The 20,225-nt window shown below is 33.2% G+C and overlaps 2 protein-coding genes across 5 annotated transcripts in view; both read right to left on the reverse strand.

The window, feature by feature from the left end:
• Positions 1-5,247: 5,247 nt before the first annotated feature.
• On the reverse strand, positions 5,248-17,751 carry LOC137239348 (serum factor response D-like). The gene is made up of 2 exons (XM_067764539.1): positions 16,681-17,751; positions 5,248-11,586 (listed from the first exon to the last, which is right to left on the reverse strand). Exon 1 carries the CDS (start codon positions 17,551-17,553, stop codon positions 16,702-16,704), a length of 852 nt encoding a protein of 283 aa, XP_067620640.1. The 5' UTR covers positions 17,554-17,751; the 3' UTR covers positions 5,248-11,586; positions 16,681-16,701.
• smal (smoke alarm) overlaps positions 17,751-20,225 on the reverse strand; it is a 250,038-nt gene continuing 247,563 nt past the window's right edge. For all 4 annotated transcript variants that reach the window (XM_067764538.1, XM_067764537.1, XM_067764536.1 and 1 more), the window contains one exon: positions 17,751-18,281. In XM_067764538.1, the coding sequence (XP_067620639.1) occupies positions 17,752-18,281 (530 nt within the window). In that variant the 3' untranslated portion in view covers position 17,751. The remainder of the gene's footprint in view (positions 18,282-20,225) is intronic.

Below are 20,225 nucleotides of genomic sequence, written 5' to 3' on the forward strand. Positions count from 1 at the left end.
TAAGACGATATGTGGATAATTTGGTTATGATGAGATGGACAAAATTTATCGAAAGACTGATTAATGTATTTAAAGCCTCAACCGTTAATGATGGGGCCATAAATCAAATTGTGAATTAATCTATAAGTAGGTACCTATGTAATGCAATGAAAATTGTTTTGAAACTTTGCTTGGGTTCCATAGATATACACAACAATCGGTTTTGTCGCTCGTTCCAAAGATATAGGGGAATTTAGATGTTAGGTCGTTTGTGTACTAATAAACTGTATTTTGGCCTTAAAGGGTTAAAGTTGGAACTTTGTACCAAATTGTGGAGTAATCTAGAGGTAGGTAGCTATATATTGCAAAAACAAAAACTTTGTCATTTGGCTTGGTTCAACAGATATATACCAATTTACAATAGTAATCTGAGTAATTTCACTTGGAACATATAACATAAGCCTAAAAGTATGCAATGGTCGGTTTGAGTTAGAGGAAGTAACAAAATTTTACACACACATCCACACTTATTAGTGCAAATTGTCTGCTTTTGTAGTTCTGCGAGCCTGGTAATTCATCAATGTGATTAATGTAGAAAAACGAAAAACGCAATGAAAAAAATTAGCCGCCAGGAATGTTATGACGTTTATGGGTTGTTTATGCTTTTACTGATGATTTTTTTACGGCTTTGGAGTATTTGTTGTAGACTGGGAAAACAGTTGAACGTGTTTGTCTTGTAGTGTATGTTACGGCCTACCAATCTTTGATAGTTGCAACTCCATCGGGGAGTGTCCTTATCGCTACAACAAAAACAACTTATGTTGTTGTTGAACGCTTTGGTTGCGTTGCTACGCCTTTACAGCGTCATAAGATGAAAATGAAACGCTTTGCCTGTTTCCTCGCCTTGAAGTGGCTAAAGGCTATCAAACTCAGCACAACAAATAGGTTTCAGAATCGCTGAATACGTCTGCCAAATTTATCAAACCAGCTGCTGGCCTTCAAATTGACCAGAGCTTGCAGTTGTACCGCTTACATCAGTGAGAATTTAAAGCCGATCACTATGAAATACGCATACATACTGCAGCTCGCACAACATGCCAGATTGCGCTACTTACCGTCAGTAAATCTCTAGATGGATCAGAACGCCCAAACTAAAAAAAGTCCATTATAAGAATACTGAAGACTCGTATGATATTTAGACCGATCCACATTGATCCACACTTGAGTTTTTATGCCAACTCCGAACGGCATGTTCCGAAGCTTTTCTTTACCGAAATGTACTCAAAGTGCATGCAGGATGAAGTTTTCAAACAGGGTTACACGCCTGTGCACTGATCTTGAACGGATCCGGAACTCGATGCTCGACCCACGATTTCTACTTATCCGACTTTTGAATGCAAGAAGACTTATAGGGTTCCACGTCGTCAAAGCAGATCTTTTGCTCGATGGCCAGGCTCAGCCCACCACTGGTGACACCACAATTTTAATTGATAAATCCGGGATATAGCGGAAAGGAGGCAGCAAAGTTATTTGGAAGGGTATTGTGGAATTGATAAAGCGAGTTTGCATCTTCTGCATAAAAAAGAAAAATGGATGGGACACTTTTAACAAAGAATGGCATAACCAGTTTTAACCGTCTGCTATTTTCAAATTGTTTATTGTGCAAGATCTACCTAAAAATTGAACCTAGAATCTCTACTAAGCAACTTTACTAACCAAGAACCCACAGATCAAAAAATGAGGTCGTCGCCGCGGAAAATTTTTTCCATTGGCGTTTTTCGTTTTTCAACATTGATCATATTGATGAATTACCAGGCTCGCAGAGCTACAAAAGCAGACAATTTTCACTAATACGTGTGGGTGTGTGTGTAAAATTTTGTTCTTTCCTCTAACTCAAAACGAATATTGCATACTTTTAGGCCGATTCTGCAAGTGCAAATGCCTCATATGACTACTGTAAATTTGTGTATATCTCTTGAACCAAGCCAAATGACAAAGTTTTTGTTTTTGCAATATGTAGGTATAACCTTGTCGTTTAATTCACTATTTGATATACGGTTCCATCATTCACCCTACCGGCGAAAATCGAAGCTTTTCGGTACACAACTGATCTAGTTCCTATATATCTTAAACCAAGCAAGATTTTCCAAAATTTGTTTTGCATTCTATAGACACCAACAAATAGATTAAGACATAATTTGTCTCAGCATTCTATTTGACTTGGCTCAAGAGATATACACAAAAGCAACAGTAATAATCGAAAAACCGGAATATATAACATAAGCCTAAAAGTATGCAATGGTCGGTTTGAGTTAGAGGAAGTAACAAAATTTTACACACACATCCACACTTATTAGTGAAAATTGTCTGCTTTTGTAGTTCTGCGAGCCTGGTATTTCATCAATGTGATCAATGTAGAAAATCGAAAAACGCCAATGGAAAAAAATTAGCCGCCAGGAATGTTATGACGTTTATGGGTTGTTTATGCTTTTACTGATGATTTTTTTACGGCTTTGGAGTATTTGTTGTAGACTGGGAAAACAGTTGAACGTGTTTGTCTTGTAGGGTATGTTACGGCCTACCAATCTCTGGTAGTTGCAATTCTTAAGCCCAAGTACTACTTATGTTGTAGATTCAGGTTTCTAGCGCAATATATAGCTTTTCCAAACCCACCCAATTGTCAACCCCACCTATCCGTGGCGAATTCTGTTTCAACAGCCGAATCTCTGGCGACCCCGAACTCCGATTAATCCAAGAAGCACCTTAATTTCACGGAGCTAACTGTGGAAAAAGAAAATACTCACCTCTAAGGAAAAAAGAGTCGGTGCTTTGGGGTACCATATTTGCAGAGACTCTTTTTTTGTCAACAACGCTTATTAAAAACACAATTCGTTAAATTTTATATAATATTTTTTTTAGGTTTATTTGCATTTCTTACTCACACGAGTTTTTGTTTAAATATTATTGTGTGTATGTGTGATTTTGTTTGAGTTGATTGTGTTTTATTTATTTTTTGTTCTTCATTTTGCGCTACAACTACACTTACTTAATTATTCATCAGTGTTTTGTATCATTTTAATTAAATTAATTTTTCGTTTTATTATGCATAGTGTTTGTTTAAGATTTTTTGTTTATTTTTTGTTATTGTATACGCTTATACCATATGTGAATTGTTGTGTATGCATATCTTGTATGTGTATGTGTGTGTTGAATGTGTGCTTTTCTTTATATTTATTTGCTTAAACAATACGAAACTTAATTAAATATTACTATTTGTAATTATTATATTTAATCCATTAATTTTATGCAATTATATGTATGTATGTGTATGTAATAATAATAACTCATTATATATACTTACTTTTATATACGTACTTTCACTTTGCGCTAAATCGATTGTTTTTTGCAATACATTTTCAATTAACTTATTTATTTATTTGCTGTGTGTTTTTTTACAAATATTTTTTTTAGCTTACTTATTTCTATCTATGTGTACCTAACTGCAATAAATGCTTCACTTATGCCATGTTCGCACTAGTTTTTTGTTTTTTTTTTAAGCATTTATATTGTTTAGCTTGCCTTCATGTTTACTGCCAATTCATAATAAATGTGTAATTAATAGCAAAACTTTTTATTATTCAGCTCTAACATTTAATTTAAATATGTTGCATAATACATTTATATTAATTAAACGAAAAACAAATTTTTTATTGTTACTAAAATATATGCACTAATATTTTATGTATGTATGTGTTTTAAATTTTTTATTAAAAATTAAACTATGCTAACAAATTTCAAATTAATATTTTGTACATGCATATTTTTAATATCTTATGTTTGTTATTGATGAGACAGGCAGGTAAACAAACAATTTTCTTTAAGTTGCTTTAAAAGTAGTTTCGAATGTTTTTCAAAAAAAAAAAAGTAGGGTAAATTTAAATATATTCTCATTGTCGAAAACCGGATATCTTACGTAGCGCTTGAACCGCTTGGAAAATTTTGCTTGGCTCAAGAGATAAAGAGCAATTTAGGTGCTGTGGACTAATCTATAAGAGGAGACCTACATACTGCAAAAACAAAAATTGTTTTCAAATTTCGATTGGTTCAAGAGATATACACAACAATCGGTTTTGTCGAAACTAGATGTCGGGCATCGGAAATCTTCCATAGCTCTTGAATCGTTAACGATAGAACGTTGAATCAAATTGTTTCTTAATCTTCAGTTAAGAGGCTATATACATAATGCAAAAAAAAAAGTTTTGAAAATCTTGTTTGGTTCAAGTGATATAGGGCAATTTAGGTGCTGAGACATTTGCATGCCGATAACTCCCAACGGTGCCTTGAAGGATTAATGATGGAACTTTGTGTATTAATCTTCAAGCTGCGGCCTCAATATTGCAAAAAAAAAACTTTGTCATTTCTTGGTTCAAGAGATATAGGGCAATTTAGTTGCATGGCCATTTGTGTACCGATAACCCATAAATTCACTTTGAAGTGTTAATGATGGAACTTTATATCAAATTGGCGACAAATCTACAAGTAGAAAACTTTTCGTTGCAAAAATAATAACTTTGTCATTTGGCTTGGTTCAAGAGATATACACAAAGTTACAGAAGTTATCGATAAAACGATTAATTCACGTAGCGCCTGAACCGCTAATGTCGGAACCGTGAATTAAACGGTGAATTAGTAGATTATTATGTTATACAATGAAATTTTGCTTTCTCTTGAATGCTGTTCTGAAAATGAATGAAATTTTAACGATTGACTCGCGCTTCGACAATGAGAATAAAATTGAATACATACTAGGTAGGAAATAAAATCTTTGCGACTCTTACTAAATATGGAAATAGTTGAGGTGGAAAAATAGCGTTCATGCAAAAATTTATATATAAATAATTAAATTTACAAGTAAAGCTAGTCTTATTCAATTTTATAGGCTTAAAAGCTTGCTAGGTGTATATACAAATAATATTTTATGTACATATATAAATATTTTTTTTTTTTAATTTTTATAAATTTTTTATTAAAAATCTAATTTAAAAATTTTTTTTGTTAATTTCCATTTTCTAATTGTTTTTTTTTTTTAATTAATATTACTTTAATATATTTTTTTTTGTTTTAATTTTTTCACCACTTTGTATAAATACATTTAATTTGTATTATTTAATTTTTTTCTTCACAATATTTTGTTCAAATATGCAAAATAATTATTATTTTACAGTGTACATAATATGTTAAAGGTTTCTAAGAATATACCATAAAAAATACATAATTAAATATACAATTTTATTCGTTTACACAGTTAGGTTTTAAATAATAATTTACATAGTACAAATACAACTTAATTTCTAATTATATTACAAGTCTTGTGAGTTGGTTGCTTTTTTATTATAGTAAAAATTTAATTTTATTTATTTTTTTTCAATTACACTAAGCATTCAATTATTATCAAGTTTTATAGGCGTGTTTTTCGAATTGAAAACAAAACAGAGCGTAGGAACTGCAGTTATATTGTGAATTTGCCATAAAATTGCTTATATAAATATTTTTATGTATGTAATTTTTTTTAACCGCAGCTTTATGAGTGTAAATAAGATTAGACTCATTGTAGAGTAAAAATGTGCATTAGAATGGAAACACGTGCGAGCAAGAGAACATATTTTTAGTTCAAATAAGCACATGAGAGGGTAAGAAGTTTTGAAAGCACTGCAAAGTATAAAACGTGTTCCAGAGTAAAAAAAATCTTTAGCTGAAGTTTTTTGAGTTTAAAGAGTGGAGTGAAGACGCTTACGTTTATGGAAACTTAGTCGAGCAAGCGAAAATAATTACAAGCGTAGATAAAATAGAATGCAGCTTAGAAAGATTTGAATCGATTAAAAAAACGTTATTTAGGAACCAGTGCGGTTATAGATATGTGTTCATTAGAAACGATTTTTTGTTTTTAGAAAATCGCAAATAATTTACAAACAATGTTATTAAGATAAAATAGGATAATATAGTAGAGGCCTTGGAAAAAAACAAAATTTTAAAAAACATTCACAATTTTTATAAGCAATTAGGTCAAATTTGTTATAAAAACAGTGTCCTTTTTTCCTTCAAATTGAAACTTTTGCAGACAATTATGGTAAACAATACTACCAAAAATTTAAATTAGCTGCTCACCAATATTTCGGCGAGAAAAGCGAGTTTCTTAAAAAATCTTTGCATGCATCTTTATTTAAACTACGCTTATTGCTATAATTTTTGTGTAGATTTAATGCCGATTTGCTCTACTGTAAATGTAATGCGCGTGTTTGTATGTTATCGTGTATCAAAGTGGGCTATCAAATAGTACATTTTGTATTACTATAATTTAGTTTTTAACTGTCAAAATCTATAGCTCAGTGTTAATGACAACACTAAAATATTTTTTATAAATCTTCTACTTTTTTCTTATTTAGTGTTATATAAAAATTCAATTAAAATTAAGCGCTTCGCTACGCCTGAATAATTTTATAACAAAATGCTTGTTTACAATGCGTTGTTTATGAAATGAACTATGATAAAATATTTTTATAATTTTTTTTTTTTTGAATTTCAAAAGAAACTACGCACAAAATTGTTTGAATTATTTTGTCTCAATTTTTTTTTTTTGTTTTTTTTTTTTTTTTTTTTGAGAAAACCACAAATCGAACATTTAAAACAAAATTAAAAAGTTGAAACTTAAAAGTTATCTTATTGTTTTATAATATTTTACAAAAAAAAAAAAAAAGTATGCACAAAATTTCTTTAAATATTTTTTTGTTTTTAGTTTTTTTTTTTTAATATAATCTTTTTTTTTAAATATATATATATTTTTTTGATAAAACTGAAAAAATAGAATATATGAAAAAATTAAATATTTAAGGTTGCAACAGAAAAGCATTTCATTTTGTTTTATATATTTTACATGTAAAATTTATACACTTAGAATTTTTTTACATCTTCGTTCATTAGTTTTTTTTTTATAACAAGTCATTGATGAAAATACGCATGCACTGCTTTAGGTAAATATTTGATATCTTACCCACATATTACCCTTAAAAAAACATCTTAAGCAGCTTATACTCTTCTACACTTGGAGAAACTTGTTTGAAATTATCACGATTGTTGAGTGTCAAATAAGGTGACTGTTGATATCTCGTTAAAGCGATCTTTACATGCATCAGAAAAAGTAAAAAAAAAAAACATCTTTAATCAGCTGTATCGACTAAGAAGTCTACAGTCACTTTTCCACACACTCAACAATCGCGCTTATTATACTTCAGGGGTGCACAACGCAGAGCTTCGAATACAAACGCAACTTTTTTTTTGTGTAGCAGTTTGTGTTAACACAGAGAATGTTTGAGCACAGAATTTACGCACGACATGTTTATTGCTTGAAGTACAGCGAAAACTGATTGACTGCTTGCTTTACTGAATAGGGCTGATCACATTCACGACGGCGGTGTAGCCACCACACCTGTCATATTAATTTTACACATGTTCTTATGAGTGTCGCTATTTTCGGAGCGACAGAGCAGCACGACAATCAATCACGAAAGCCGGTGTAGCCAGATTAAACCTAATACTATTTTTGGGAAGCGACAGTGCATGGCGCCCTTTTTATTTTGTCAAAAAAAAATAAAATAGAAGTAAATAACAGGTAATAAAAGCTAAAATCATTCTTTTGGGCGTTTTTTAAACATAATTAATATTTTTTTTATTAATTTTTCGCTACAGTTTGCTGTCATTTATATTGGTGGCTGCCGCTTTAAACTCCCTTGGTGTGACCAATTGGCGCCGGTTGGCAGAGAGAAGGAGCGACTGGCGCGCCTTGTTGGACTGCCATAACCGTTTAAACGGTTAAGCGCTAATTAAGTAAGTGAGTAAGGCTGTTGCTTTCAAAATAATCAAGAAGCAAATATATGGCCACGGTTGTCCTCAAGCTTTGCTTTATTGTGGTTGTGGTCTGTAGACGCCGTGTTGAATATAATTAGCCCTAATCTCTATCGCTGCTCTCACACGACATGCAAGTGATAGCCGAATGGTTTTACGATGCTCTACGAAGCTCTCGAGTGCACCGCTGTTCTATTTTGTTAATTATTCTTTTCATCATATTTTGTTCATTCGTTTTTTATAGTGTATTATATACATATTCGCATGTGTAATCGTGTAGGAAACGTTGCACTTATTTTAGTTTTCTCCGTTTTTCTTTCATAATTTTTTAAATTGTGCAAAATCTTTTACTTGTGCATATGTATGTATGTATGTACAATATGCACGTTAAGGGGCTCTAATGTTGCAAGGACACTCTCAAAGGTATTTTCAGACATAAGTAGTTTAGCGTACGTTTATTTCAGTTTCGTTAAATTTTTCACAGTGTATTTTATTATGGTGCTGGAAACGGGATTCTAAAAAGTGCTTTATACAAGGAATGTACAATGTTTTGTTGATATTTCTTTTATGTTATTACAGTTGTTATTACTATTTTGTTTTATAAACGTTTTGTTTATTGATTTTGGATTAAATTTTATTCACGAAGGATATGCGCGTCGTTTGAGTGTGGGGGCTTTTGTTTTAGTCGATGTTGCTCGGCGAAGGTATTAAAGTTCAGAAAGGGTGTAGTAAAATAAGACTATTTTTATTTTCGAACATGTTTCTGATAACAATACAATAAACTTATATTTTTTTTTGAAATTTTTGAGACTTTTTGGTTCGTACCTTCACAAATTTAAAGATCCTGAATATTTTTCAAAAATTTTTGAGTATTCTTCGTTCGCAACTTCACAAATTTAAAGACAGAGCAAAACAGTTGACCTACTGGGAAGATTTTCCTAATTCAATTAAAATAAAATATGTTTGCCCCAGATTTTTATGGAAGTATTTTTGAAAAGTAATTTTAATAAAAGTAATTTATTGCAATATTCTAAATTTAAAATAATTTTTTAGTGATTTAATTTTGAAATTGTAAAATATAAGACTATTTGTGTAGAGCTGTGAGTTTACAATTATTGTAAGGATTTGGGAAAAAATTATCGTTTCAAACAAAATCCAGACTTTTCATTCATAGGACTTCGAAAATCCAGAAACGTTTCCAAAAGCATGTTTGTCCTTGTTGGGTGTTTGTAAAAACTTCTTCGAAAATAAACTTCAAGTCCATTTAAATTTTAAACATAAGATTTAGATTTGTTTTAGATTTTTGAGCGAATATTTTTCCAAAATTTTCGAGAGTTTTTAGTTCGAAATTAGAAATTTAAAAAAAATCTCGCCTTTTCATTAACAGCAAACATTTCAATACAACTTCTTCTTTTATCATTGTTTTAAATTAAGTGAACAATTTTCGATATTAATTCGAAATTTTTGGATTTTTTGTTCTGAAAAATTTTCGAATAAACATTTAGATCTATAAGTCACTGCCAGCGCAAAAAATTATATTTACCAAGAGGCTCTTAGAAAGTTATCTTTAGAAGTACTTTAGCTTAGTAAAGTAAAGTTCTGAAAGAAATTTTTATTTTGTCATAGAAAACCTGGTATGCTCGTTTTTTTCCAAATTAAATTTTTCGATTTCTTATCGTTTTACTTTAAAGAAATTAAATGCAAATAAATGCTTGATGATTAGGTTCTAGCTTTATGGTATTATTTTTACTAAACCAAAATAAACTAAGTCAAGTGCAGTTGCGGAAGATTGTAAATTGTACAGCGAAATAATTGAAGCTAGTAAAATCAACAAATGAGGGATTTTTACTCTGGAGTTAACGAAAGATGGGTCAAAAAGATAGCATTGTTGCAAGTTCTATCGATGTTTTTGTCTAGAGAACAAATTTTTTTTTGGTAATTTCAACAGACTGTAAACTTGACAGACTCTCAATCAAGAGAACTGACTTCATCAATATAATGCAAATACAACAGCTAATTTTAAAGAAGCAGTTTTCGCTCACGGCGCTCACTTCTTTGTTCTTATGACTATCGGGCCATAGAAATCTCAATCATATCAACAGCCACTGTTATTCTAATGTTGGCGGAAATGTGTTATTTTAACGGTTGTCCTTTGTATTCTTAGGGTGACATTGATAATTGCTAGTTAACGTAGCAGAACTAGGTGTGATGGTAGCGTGCTACGCTTACCACACCGAAAATCAAGGCCTGGCATAATCAAGCATCTTCTATCTTTAGAAATAGTATTTTCAATGCGAAAAAAAATCTGAGTGGGTTCGCCCCGGAAATACTGTTTTTTTTTTTTGAGCTTTTGCTTAAATGTGATGAAGTTTATTTTTTTGTTCATTTGACTATTGAAACACTCAATTTAGAATCAACAATTTATGCTTAGTTGACACAACAGCTATTTGCAATGAACAAAAATTGAAAGAAATATCGGTTGAATTGACCCGTAATTCGGTTGATTTTACCAGCTTTTTTTTGGTGCAGGATTCATATTCTTTCAGGAGTACACTACAAAAAAAAATTTATTAATATTTTTATTTTCTTCACTATTTGGGAATTTGTGTTTACGGTGTTTAAAGTTATTTAAATTTTTTTTTAAAGAATTTTTATTAAAATTTAGATGGTTTTAAATTTTTTTGAATGTAAATTTTGTTTCGTTTATAGCAAAAGTCTTAATGTAGAAGAAACGTTTCTTGTTAAAGTTTCCAGTTCATCGCATTTAAATTATTATTATTTTTTTTAGTTTTTTACACATTTTTTTTTTTTAATTTCAACATTATTTGCATTTATTTTTCTCAATAGTGCATACGTGTATCGATATATGTATGTATGTCGTTCGGTGTATAATCTGTATTATCTAAAACCTTACCTGTAATAGTCTGTTTGAGTGCGCTAAATCACTTTGTTCTAACTCTATTTCGCGATAGAACATCATTTCAAATTGTATTTTTCTCTTAACACTTTACGCTTAAATTCGGTAGTATCTTCTAATTTTTTTATTTAAAATTTTCTAAAAAATTTGATTCAACACAAAATTAGCAACCAAAAGCCGCGTACTTCTAGCTCTACTTCTTTCTTTTGCTTAATATTTTCTTGACTCAGTTTGCTGCTAAATATTTACAAGTCAATTTTTTCTTTACCCTTTTTCTTCCATTCTTTAGTAGCTTTTCCTCTTTACTGCTCGTCTTGTTTTTACCGCACAGTTTTTCAATTTCGTTGGCATTTCAGTTTTCATATACTTTTGCGATTTTTTCTTTCCTATGTACATACATATTACCCTTTTTTCTTAAATTTATATATATTTTTTTTCTTCACATTATTTGTATTTTTTTAGCAGCTTCAAGTTGTTCTTGCTTAGTTTCTTCAGTGAGCGGTTGTTCTTAAATATTTTCTAACCTCAATTTTCTCTCGTGCATTTCTACCTTGGTACATATTAAACCATTACCTTGTTGTTGTTGTTCTTGTTATTTTTAGGCTAGTTTCATTGTTTGACCTAAAATTTGCTTCCTGTTTTATTTGTTTAACGACCTTAGTGCTCTCCTTGCTCCTTTTTTGAATTTTGTTTATTGCTTTGAATGGAATAGTTATGCTCGTTCTTATGTGTACAACTCAGTGGCATAGTTCCTTAAATTTCTTCTCTTCGCGGGAAAAGAGAGATAAGCGCTGAAAGTAAAAAAAATGCAAAAAGTCATTTTTTGCTTCATTATATTTCAACTTTATTATAATATGGAAGAATGCCTAGCATAAAAATTCTATCCCATCTAAAAATCAAAAGGCCATATTTCAAATTTTAACTGAAAACGCACAGTTTCAATATATTGTTTCAAAAGTATGTGTCCCAAGGTCTGTGTCCTTTCATACATTCTTTTTAAAACACGTTTTGTTTTCAGAATTTCACTAAAGATCGGGTCATTTTCCAGAACCGTTTGCCTATTTTTTTGGTACTTCAGAACTATTTAAAACTTTCTCAGATAATCAACCCTATTCTGCATTTCGATTACGTTCCCGTTCTACGCTCCGCTTTAATCGAAGTTGGGTATTCTGCATTACGACGGAATCGTAACGAGAAGAGGAAGAGCAAATTATTTTTCGAAATCAGCTGTTTGTACGTAATGTGTGAACATTGGAACAAAATAAATTAAAGAAAATTTGTAAAAAAAACACTGAAAAAGGTTTATATTTTATTATCCACGCCATTTTGTACAACAAAAAAGCAATAGAATATATTGCCGCCGTGTTATATTTTTTTGAGTGAAGTGCTTTCATAATTGTGTGTTTTTGTCGTTCCTTTGCCAATTCCCTGCCGTGGCTACCAAGTTTTGTAAAAACGGATTCCTGCACGAATATAGTTGACATTTTCTGAATTTTATGGATGCTAATTTCATTGCACTGGCCTAAAATACTTTATGAAGATTTATTTATTCTTTCCGCAAGGATTGTTTACGTTTTCGCTTCACCTTCCTCTACTCCGGCAGCTTGCTTTGGCATATAACTGGAACCCAACGAACAGACATAAATAATAGCTGTCTATTATAATGGAGTCAATAGCCGCAGCCAGGCGAGAATGAGAAGGCAAATATTGCGAAATTTGTGTAATCCATTTGAGATGAGTGACGAATTGTAAGAAATTGAACTTAAAAGTGGTAAAGTTTAATGACTTATTATTTAGGTTAAAAAAAAACTTTCGACTTAATAAGGATGCTTTCAAGTATGCCTTAGATACTTTTGCGGGGCAAATACGTCCAAGGACTTCGACATCGACATGTTGTTTTGACCTGGAAACATTGTAAAAAATAATCATCATCAAGCCTTCTACGTTTCTTAACAAGTTTTACTTACATTTTTGTTAAAATTCTGTTGTAAATTGATAAAAAAAAAATAAAAAAAAAAATATTTTTCCGCCAACTAATTTGCAACTTAAAAAAACGGAACTACGATCGAAATACGGAATACGCAAAATCGAACGATTCGAAGTTGGATCGAAAGAGATTGGAACACAGAATACCAAAATTGCCAAATCGAAAAAATTCCAATCCAAGTCGAAATGCAGAATAGAGCTGAATAAACTTTTTTTAATTTTGAAATTTTTAAAACGTTTTGACAAAAAATGTGAATATTAATACATCTTAAGCTACGCTTTGAAGACTAAAAAAGCTCTACAATAGTTATATGTAACAAGCATACAATTGGTATAGACCGAAAAAGTAAACAAACAAAAGAACAGTAATCGTAAACAAAATTCATAAAACACAACCACACATAAGACAGCAAACAGATGATCATCCCAATATGTCATACTTGTTGTCCCGACGACGAACGTACATACATACATATATATAAATAATTCGATCAGCATTGTTTTTTGTGTCAAAGTAACAGGTTGCGGTATGCATATCCACAATCGGCTGTGTCTGATTTGAAATTCATTTTCTTGTCATTAGGGGTGTCCAAAATATGTTGATGCCTTTTTTGGTTTTAATGATTATGTTTCATGTTATTTCTAGTCCTGAGGATGACTTCAGACTGAAGTCGAAATTTTGAAAAATAAAAACAAAATAAAATACACATCCAAGTGTTTTATTTAAGAAAACCTGGCCTTGAGTTTAACCAAAAATTTCAGTTTTTCTAAAATATTCTACTTTTCAAAAAAGATGAGAATTTGTCGTAATTTCGCAGAGCTTTTAACTTCTTTTCAGGAACTGCAGAACTATTGAGAAGCTACTCAGAAGAAATTTTCCAATTTTTTTTTCTGGAGAATTGTGAATATTTGAGGTATGTTTGCTTAATTTTTTCTCCTTTTCAGGGACTCCAGAACTTTTGGAAAGCTGCCCAGAATAAAAATTTGTTTTAGTTTGAAAAATTTTTTCCAATTTTTTGACTTATGCAAAAATATTAATATTTGTCATAATTTTGTAGAACCTTCTATTCTTTTCAGTACCTCAAGAACTATCGAAAAGCTTCTCAGCACAATTGTTTTTTTATTTAAAAAACATTTTTTAAATATTGGGCGTAACTTTGGCAAAACTTTTTTCATTTTTTGGAACTTCAAAAATGTTTAAAAGAAACTCAGAACAGCAACTTGTTTTATTTGTTTCAATTTTTTAACTTTGTAGAAATTTAAATATTCGGATAAATTTTGCAGAGCTTTTCTTTTATTTTTCAGAAACTCCATAACTATCGACAATCTATAAGAACAATAATTTTATTAACATTTTTTATTTTTTATGTTTGTTTGTTTAATGGTGTGTTCAACTTATACTTATTATTTAAGAATCAATGAGCTTAACACCGGCTTATAATAATTGAAAATTCAATTATTATGTTTTTCTAAGAGAAACTGAAAAGATTTTTTTCGTCTTTTGGAAAAATGTGAATATTTGGCGTATTTTTATACTCAGTTGAGCAGAGCTCACAGAGTATATTAAGGATAACGGTTGATTGTACAGGTATAAAGGAATCGAGATAGATATAGACTTCCATATATCAGAATCATCACGATCGAAAAAAAAATGGATTGAGCCATGTCCGTCCGTCCATCCGTCCGTTAACACGATAACTTGAGTAAATTTTGAGGTATCTTGATGAAATTTGGTATGTAGGTTCCTGAGAACTCATCTCAGATTGCTATTTAAAATGAACGATATCGGACCATAACCACGCCCACTTTTTCGATATCGAAAATTTAGAAAAACCGAAAAAGTACGATAATTCATTACCAAAGACGGATAAAGCGATGAAACTAGGTAGGTGAGTTGAACTTGTGACGCAGAATAGAAAACTAGTAAAATTTTGGACAATGGGCGTGGCACCGCCCACTTTTAAAAGAAGGTAATTTAAAACTTTTCCAAGCTGTAATTTGGCAGTCGTTCAAGATATCATGATGAAATTTGGCAGAAACGTTACTCCTATTACTATGTGTATGCTGAATGAAAATTAGCAAAATCGGAGAACGAACACGCCCCCTTTAAAAAAAATAAAATTTTTAATCAAATTTTAACAAAAAATTTAATATCTTTACAGTATATAGGTAAATTATGCCAACATTCAACTCCGGTAATGATATAGTGCAACAAAATACAAAAATAAAAGAAAATTTCAAAATGGGCGTGGCTCCGCCCTTTTTCAATTAATTTGTCTAGGATACTTTTAATGCCATAAGCCCAACAATAATTTACCAATCCTTGTGAAATTTGGTAGGGGCTTAGATTCTAGGACAATAATTTATTTCTGTGAAAAAGAGCGAAATCGGTTGAAGGCACGCCCAGTTTTTATACACAGTCGACCGTCTATCCTTCCGCTCGGCCGTTAACACGATAACTTGAGCAAAACTTGATATATCTTTACTAAACTCAGTTCACGTACTTATCTGAACTCACTTTGTATTGGTATAAAAAATGGTGGTTCTATACCAAATACGAAAAAAGGGATGAAACATGGTAATTGGATTGGTTTATTGACGCAAAATATAACTTTAGAAAAAAACTTTGTAAAATAGGTATCACACCTACCCTTGACATTTTGGCAGGAATACTGTTCGTGGTATTACATATATAAATAAATTAGCGGTATCCAACAAATGATGGTCTGGGTCACCCTGGTCCACATTTTGGTCGATATCTGGAAAACGCCTTCACATATACAACTACCACCACTCCCTTTTAAAACCCTCATTAATACCTTTAATTTGATACCCACATCGTACAAACAAAGTCTAGAGTCACCTCTGGTCCACCTTTATGGCGATATCTCGAAAAGGTGTCCACCTATAGAACTAAGGCCTATTCGCTTTTAAAATACTCATTAACACCTTTCGTTTGATACCCGTATTGTACAAACGCATTCTAGAGTCACCCCTGGTCCACCTTTATGGCGATAACTCGAAAAGGCGACCACCTATAAATCTACCATCACCCTTTTAAAACCCTCATTAATACCTTTAATTTGATAGCCATATCGTACAAACACATTCTAGAGTCACCCCTGGTCCACCTTTATGGCGATATCTCGAAAAGGCGTCCACCTATAGAACTAAGGCCCACTCACTTTTAATATACTCATTAATCCCTTTCATTTGATACCCATATCGTACAAACAAATTCTAGAGTCAGCCCTGGCCCACCTTTATGGAGATATCCCTAAATGGCGTCCACCTATAGAACTATGGCCCACTCCCTCATAAAATACTCTTCAATACCTTTCATTTGATACACATGTCATACAAACACATTCCAGGGTTACCCTCGGTTCATTTTGCTACATGGTTATTTTCCCTTATGTTGTCACCACTCTCAACTGAGTATGTAATGTTCGGTTACACCCGAACTTAACCTTCCTTACTTGTTTATTTTATTTTTTCCTTTCCCGGAACTTTAAAACTGGTGAAGAGCAATAAATAAAGCAATAGTTTTTTTATAGTTTTTTTTTTTAATTTTTAAAATTTCTTAACTTTTGGAATAAAAATATTTTAAATTTTTTCTCTTCGGGAACTCTAGAACTATTAAAAAGCTGCTTAGAAGATACTTTTTTTAATTGATATTAGAGAAAAATTGTAAGTTTACAAACGGCGATGGTTTCTAGGACATGGTTCTGAATTTCATCAGCTAGCTTTTCGGGAGCTGAGCGTTGAACTCGAATCTCCAACATTCATATCTAAGGGTCTAATTAGTTTCGAAACTAAGGATTTAATTAAGTTCCTTGATTCATTTATAATTTTCAAATGAATTTAATAAATAAAAATTATAAGCATCTTTCTCTTACCTTAAATCCGTTGCTCTTTTATCAATGATACCACAGCCTATTTGCTTTTTGTTGTTGTAATTCTAGTTCATGTAATTGTTGTTGTTGTGTTCCTCTTTTTGACGTTGCTCCTGCGGTTGGCACGTCTTCCGTTGGTGTCAACACACTCGTTGACTTTGCTGTTGTTGCTGCCGTAGTCTCGCTAATATTTACATCACAGTCTGAGCTTGTGCCAACCAACGGGTTCTCTATTGCTTTCTGCGTCGCTTCTTTCGCTGCTGTTATAGCCGATGGAGCGGGTGATAAACGCAGCGACTGTTCTATGTGTGTAGAGTTACGTTGAGAAAACTCACCACTACTTCTATCACCATTCTCACGACGTGTTGTACTATTTGCTATTGTTGTAGTTTTTGTGGTGGGCTCTGGTGCGCCGGTGGGTGCCGATGATAGCCGCAAAACCCGTAATTGATGACGTGGCGGCGGTGGTGGATGATAGTATGATTGTGACAATTGTTGTTTTTGTTGTTCACGTTTGCTGAGAGTTTGTTGTTGCTGCTGTTGTTGGTAGAAGGCATATTGCGGCTGCAAATGCGGATGAGGCGATTTACGATGCGGATGCAACTGACAATTGCTGCCAGAACTCTGGCTCATGTTGATATTGTAATTGTTGTTGTTATTTATGCTAGAGCTGTTATTGTTGTTGTTATGCTGTTGATAATGTTGACCCGCATTGTTGCCATCAGCACTTACACCACCACCACCACCACCACCACTTTTCACATTCAACAATGTTAAGCTGTATTTGGGGTTTGTTGTTGCTGACGTTGTGCCGGCGTGATTAAGATGTGCTTGTCGTTGTTTTTGTAGCAGTAGTTGCTGTTGTTTCTTGGGCATTGTACTACTAACCAAGCCAGTGCGTAAATATTTTTGCCCACCCACCGTTAAACCGTAAATGCCAACACCATTGATGTCGCCCACCTCAGCATCTTCATTGTCCGTATTAACACCGCTAGTGCCAGCTCCAGCTCCATCACCACTACCTCCTGCTTCAGCAACCCGAACACCACCACCGCGCAACGTCAATGTTTCAAACTAAAGATTGTCTGGATAGCTACGGAAGTTATAGGTTCTAGCGCGTTGAAATTGCATCGAGTCAATGCCACTGCCACCACCTCCGTCATTTCCGCTGCCAGCACCATTGTAGGCATTTAACATCGGCGCCGTTGATTGTGAATTCATTGTGCCCATACCATCATCATAGTTATTATGTTCACTACTGCTGCTGATACCACTATTGCTTCCACATTTTCCGCCGCTACTGACAGATTTGTGTGTACTGCTGCTGCCACCACCACCGCCGCCACTATTACTGCCCACGGTGCCACAACTGCTGCCACCGGAGGGACCTTTGATTGGCTTGAATATTGCTGTTGTGGCATAATATTTTTCCATAGGTGGAGGCGGCACCGAAGGTGGCCGTGGAAATATGGCACTCAATGGTGGGGGTGGTGTCCGACGCACATTCACATAACCACCAACCACACCACCACCGGACATGGACATCTTTGTGGCGGGCATATAATCTTGCATGTGTGGCACGGCATAGCCGCCCTCGGGTACATCTGCAACAAGAAAAACACGGAAGGAAATATGGTGTTAATGAAGGTGAAACGAAAAGAGAAAAGGCGATGGAAAAAGGCACGTGAAAAGAAAAAACGGTAATAAAGTGTAGTTGAGCAAACAGACCTGAGGCAAATATTTAATCTGTAAAAAGAAGCACTAGGCAAAGGAAAGGGGATACTTAAACGCTTAATCATTTGACAGGTCGTAAAAAACATGAATGGGGGATGAGAGAATAGCGTAACTTAAGACAAACTAATTTTATTTAACAGACACACACTTTTCTGCATATACTTTAAGGTGAATATGCTTGCAAGTGTTGCCAGAAGTAAAATAATAGTAAATAAGATGAAATAAAGCAATATAAAATAAAATTAAACAAAAATAAATAAAATAATAATAGCAGATCCCCCATGGGGCCCTTCTCCAGGTGGCGGATACGACAAAGCCCAGCAGAAATGAGGGTAGGTGTAAAATCGAATACCATCCACCGACCAAAACTCGATAATGCAGTCAAAAGTTGTTTCCCTTTCAATTCCTGGCGAGCACACGGTTCAAAGGCAACCCGTCGTGGGCCATCCACTCATTTGGGAGCAAAATGGTTCCTAATTTATACATGGAACCCTCCGACGCATTCTCAAGGCGATGTAGGCCACAATTGCATCATCAACCAATTTATGAACCAGAGAAAAGCACGAAAAGGACCAAATAAATGAATCAACACCTCATGCGAAGTTAATTTATTACTACAAAAAACGGTAACTGGAAAAGTGGATACCGAACGAAATAAAACGAAGCTTTTAAAAGGGTTTTTCCAGATGTTCAGATTTCAGTTCAAAGGATAGATGATCAGGGAAGTGCAATAGTAACATTTAAATACATATTTATCAGGCGGCTGAACGAACTAATAGTGAAAGCTCGAAAGCTCTCAAAAAATGAGCTTCAAAGCGCTCCCCTGGAGTTTCATGGGACGGACCAACTACTGAGATCAATTTTACGAAGGCAGGCCACGAAGAATTTAACAATGGTCGTTGTCTGTAGGGACACCTAAATTCTACCATCTTACTAACCACAGAACGCAAACTCATTCAAAGAACTTCAGACTATAATATATGCAGCTGCAGCGTAGATATTTCGTTATACGGGCGAGAGGCTATTTCGATGTCAAGCATGTGGTAATGTCAAATCCTACACCCAACCCTGGATACGTAGACTGCTATCATATTGAGAAGGTAAAGGTTGACCATGGTCGACTTACGCAATATATACAGGGAAATCGCACTGGAAAAACGGAAACAGATTTTAACTGTCAAAGACGAGCATAAAATGCACTCCAGACAAGATCCATTAAAGGAATAAAGCAATACTTAGACACTCTACGTAAGAAACCATCAATTAAATCGATCCCTCTGCGAAGATATCTACATCAGAAAAAAGATGAACTAAAAACGAGAGTTTTTAAAGGACCGAAAAAATTGTCTACACGAAACATAGAGAAAGCCAAATTAATGAAAATATGGTCGGTAGAGAGCGAGCATGCAAAAAACACCCCGTGGAATAGCGAAGAACGTACAAGAATAGCCGAGATGAGAAACCTAACTTTAAATGGAGATGTTGTGGGAAAAGCGTTGAGAAAAACACATTACTGGAGATTTCCAGGACCAGACGGTATTTATAGTTTCTGGCTGAAAAAATTTACAACAACGCGTCGTGCATTATCTCACCATTATACAAACCTCATTAAAACAGGCTCAATAACTCAAGCATTCTTCATGAAAGGCTAGACTTATCTGCTTTCAGAAGATCTAAGAAATACGGAAAACCCATCTAAGAATAGGCAAATTTCCTGTCTCTGTAAAATTGTACAAGATACTCACGTCCTCGTTGGCCGATAAAATCAACCGTCATATCGAGGCCCATCAAATAATACACAGCGAATAAAAAGT

Source organism: Eurosta solidaginis, chromosome 2 (genome assembly GCF_040869045.1).
Source record: "Eurosta solidaginis isolate ZX-2024a chromosome 2, ASM4086904v1, whole genome shotgun sequence".
In the NCBI taxonomy this organism is placed as follows: Eukaryota; Metazoa; Arthropoda; class Insecta; order Diptera; family Tephritidae; genus Eurosta; species Eurosta solidaginis.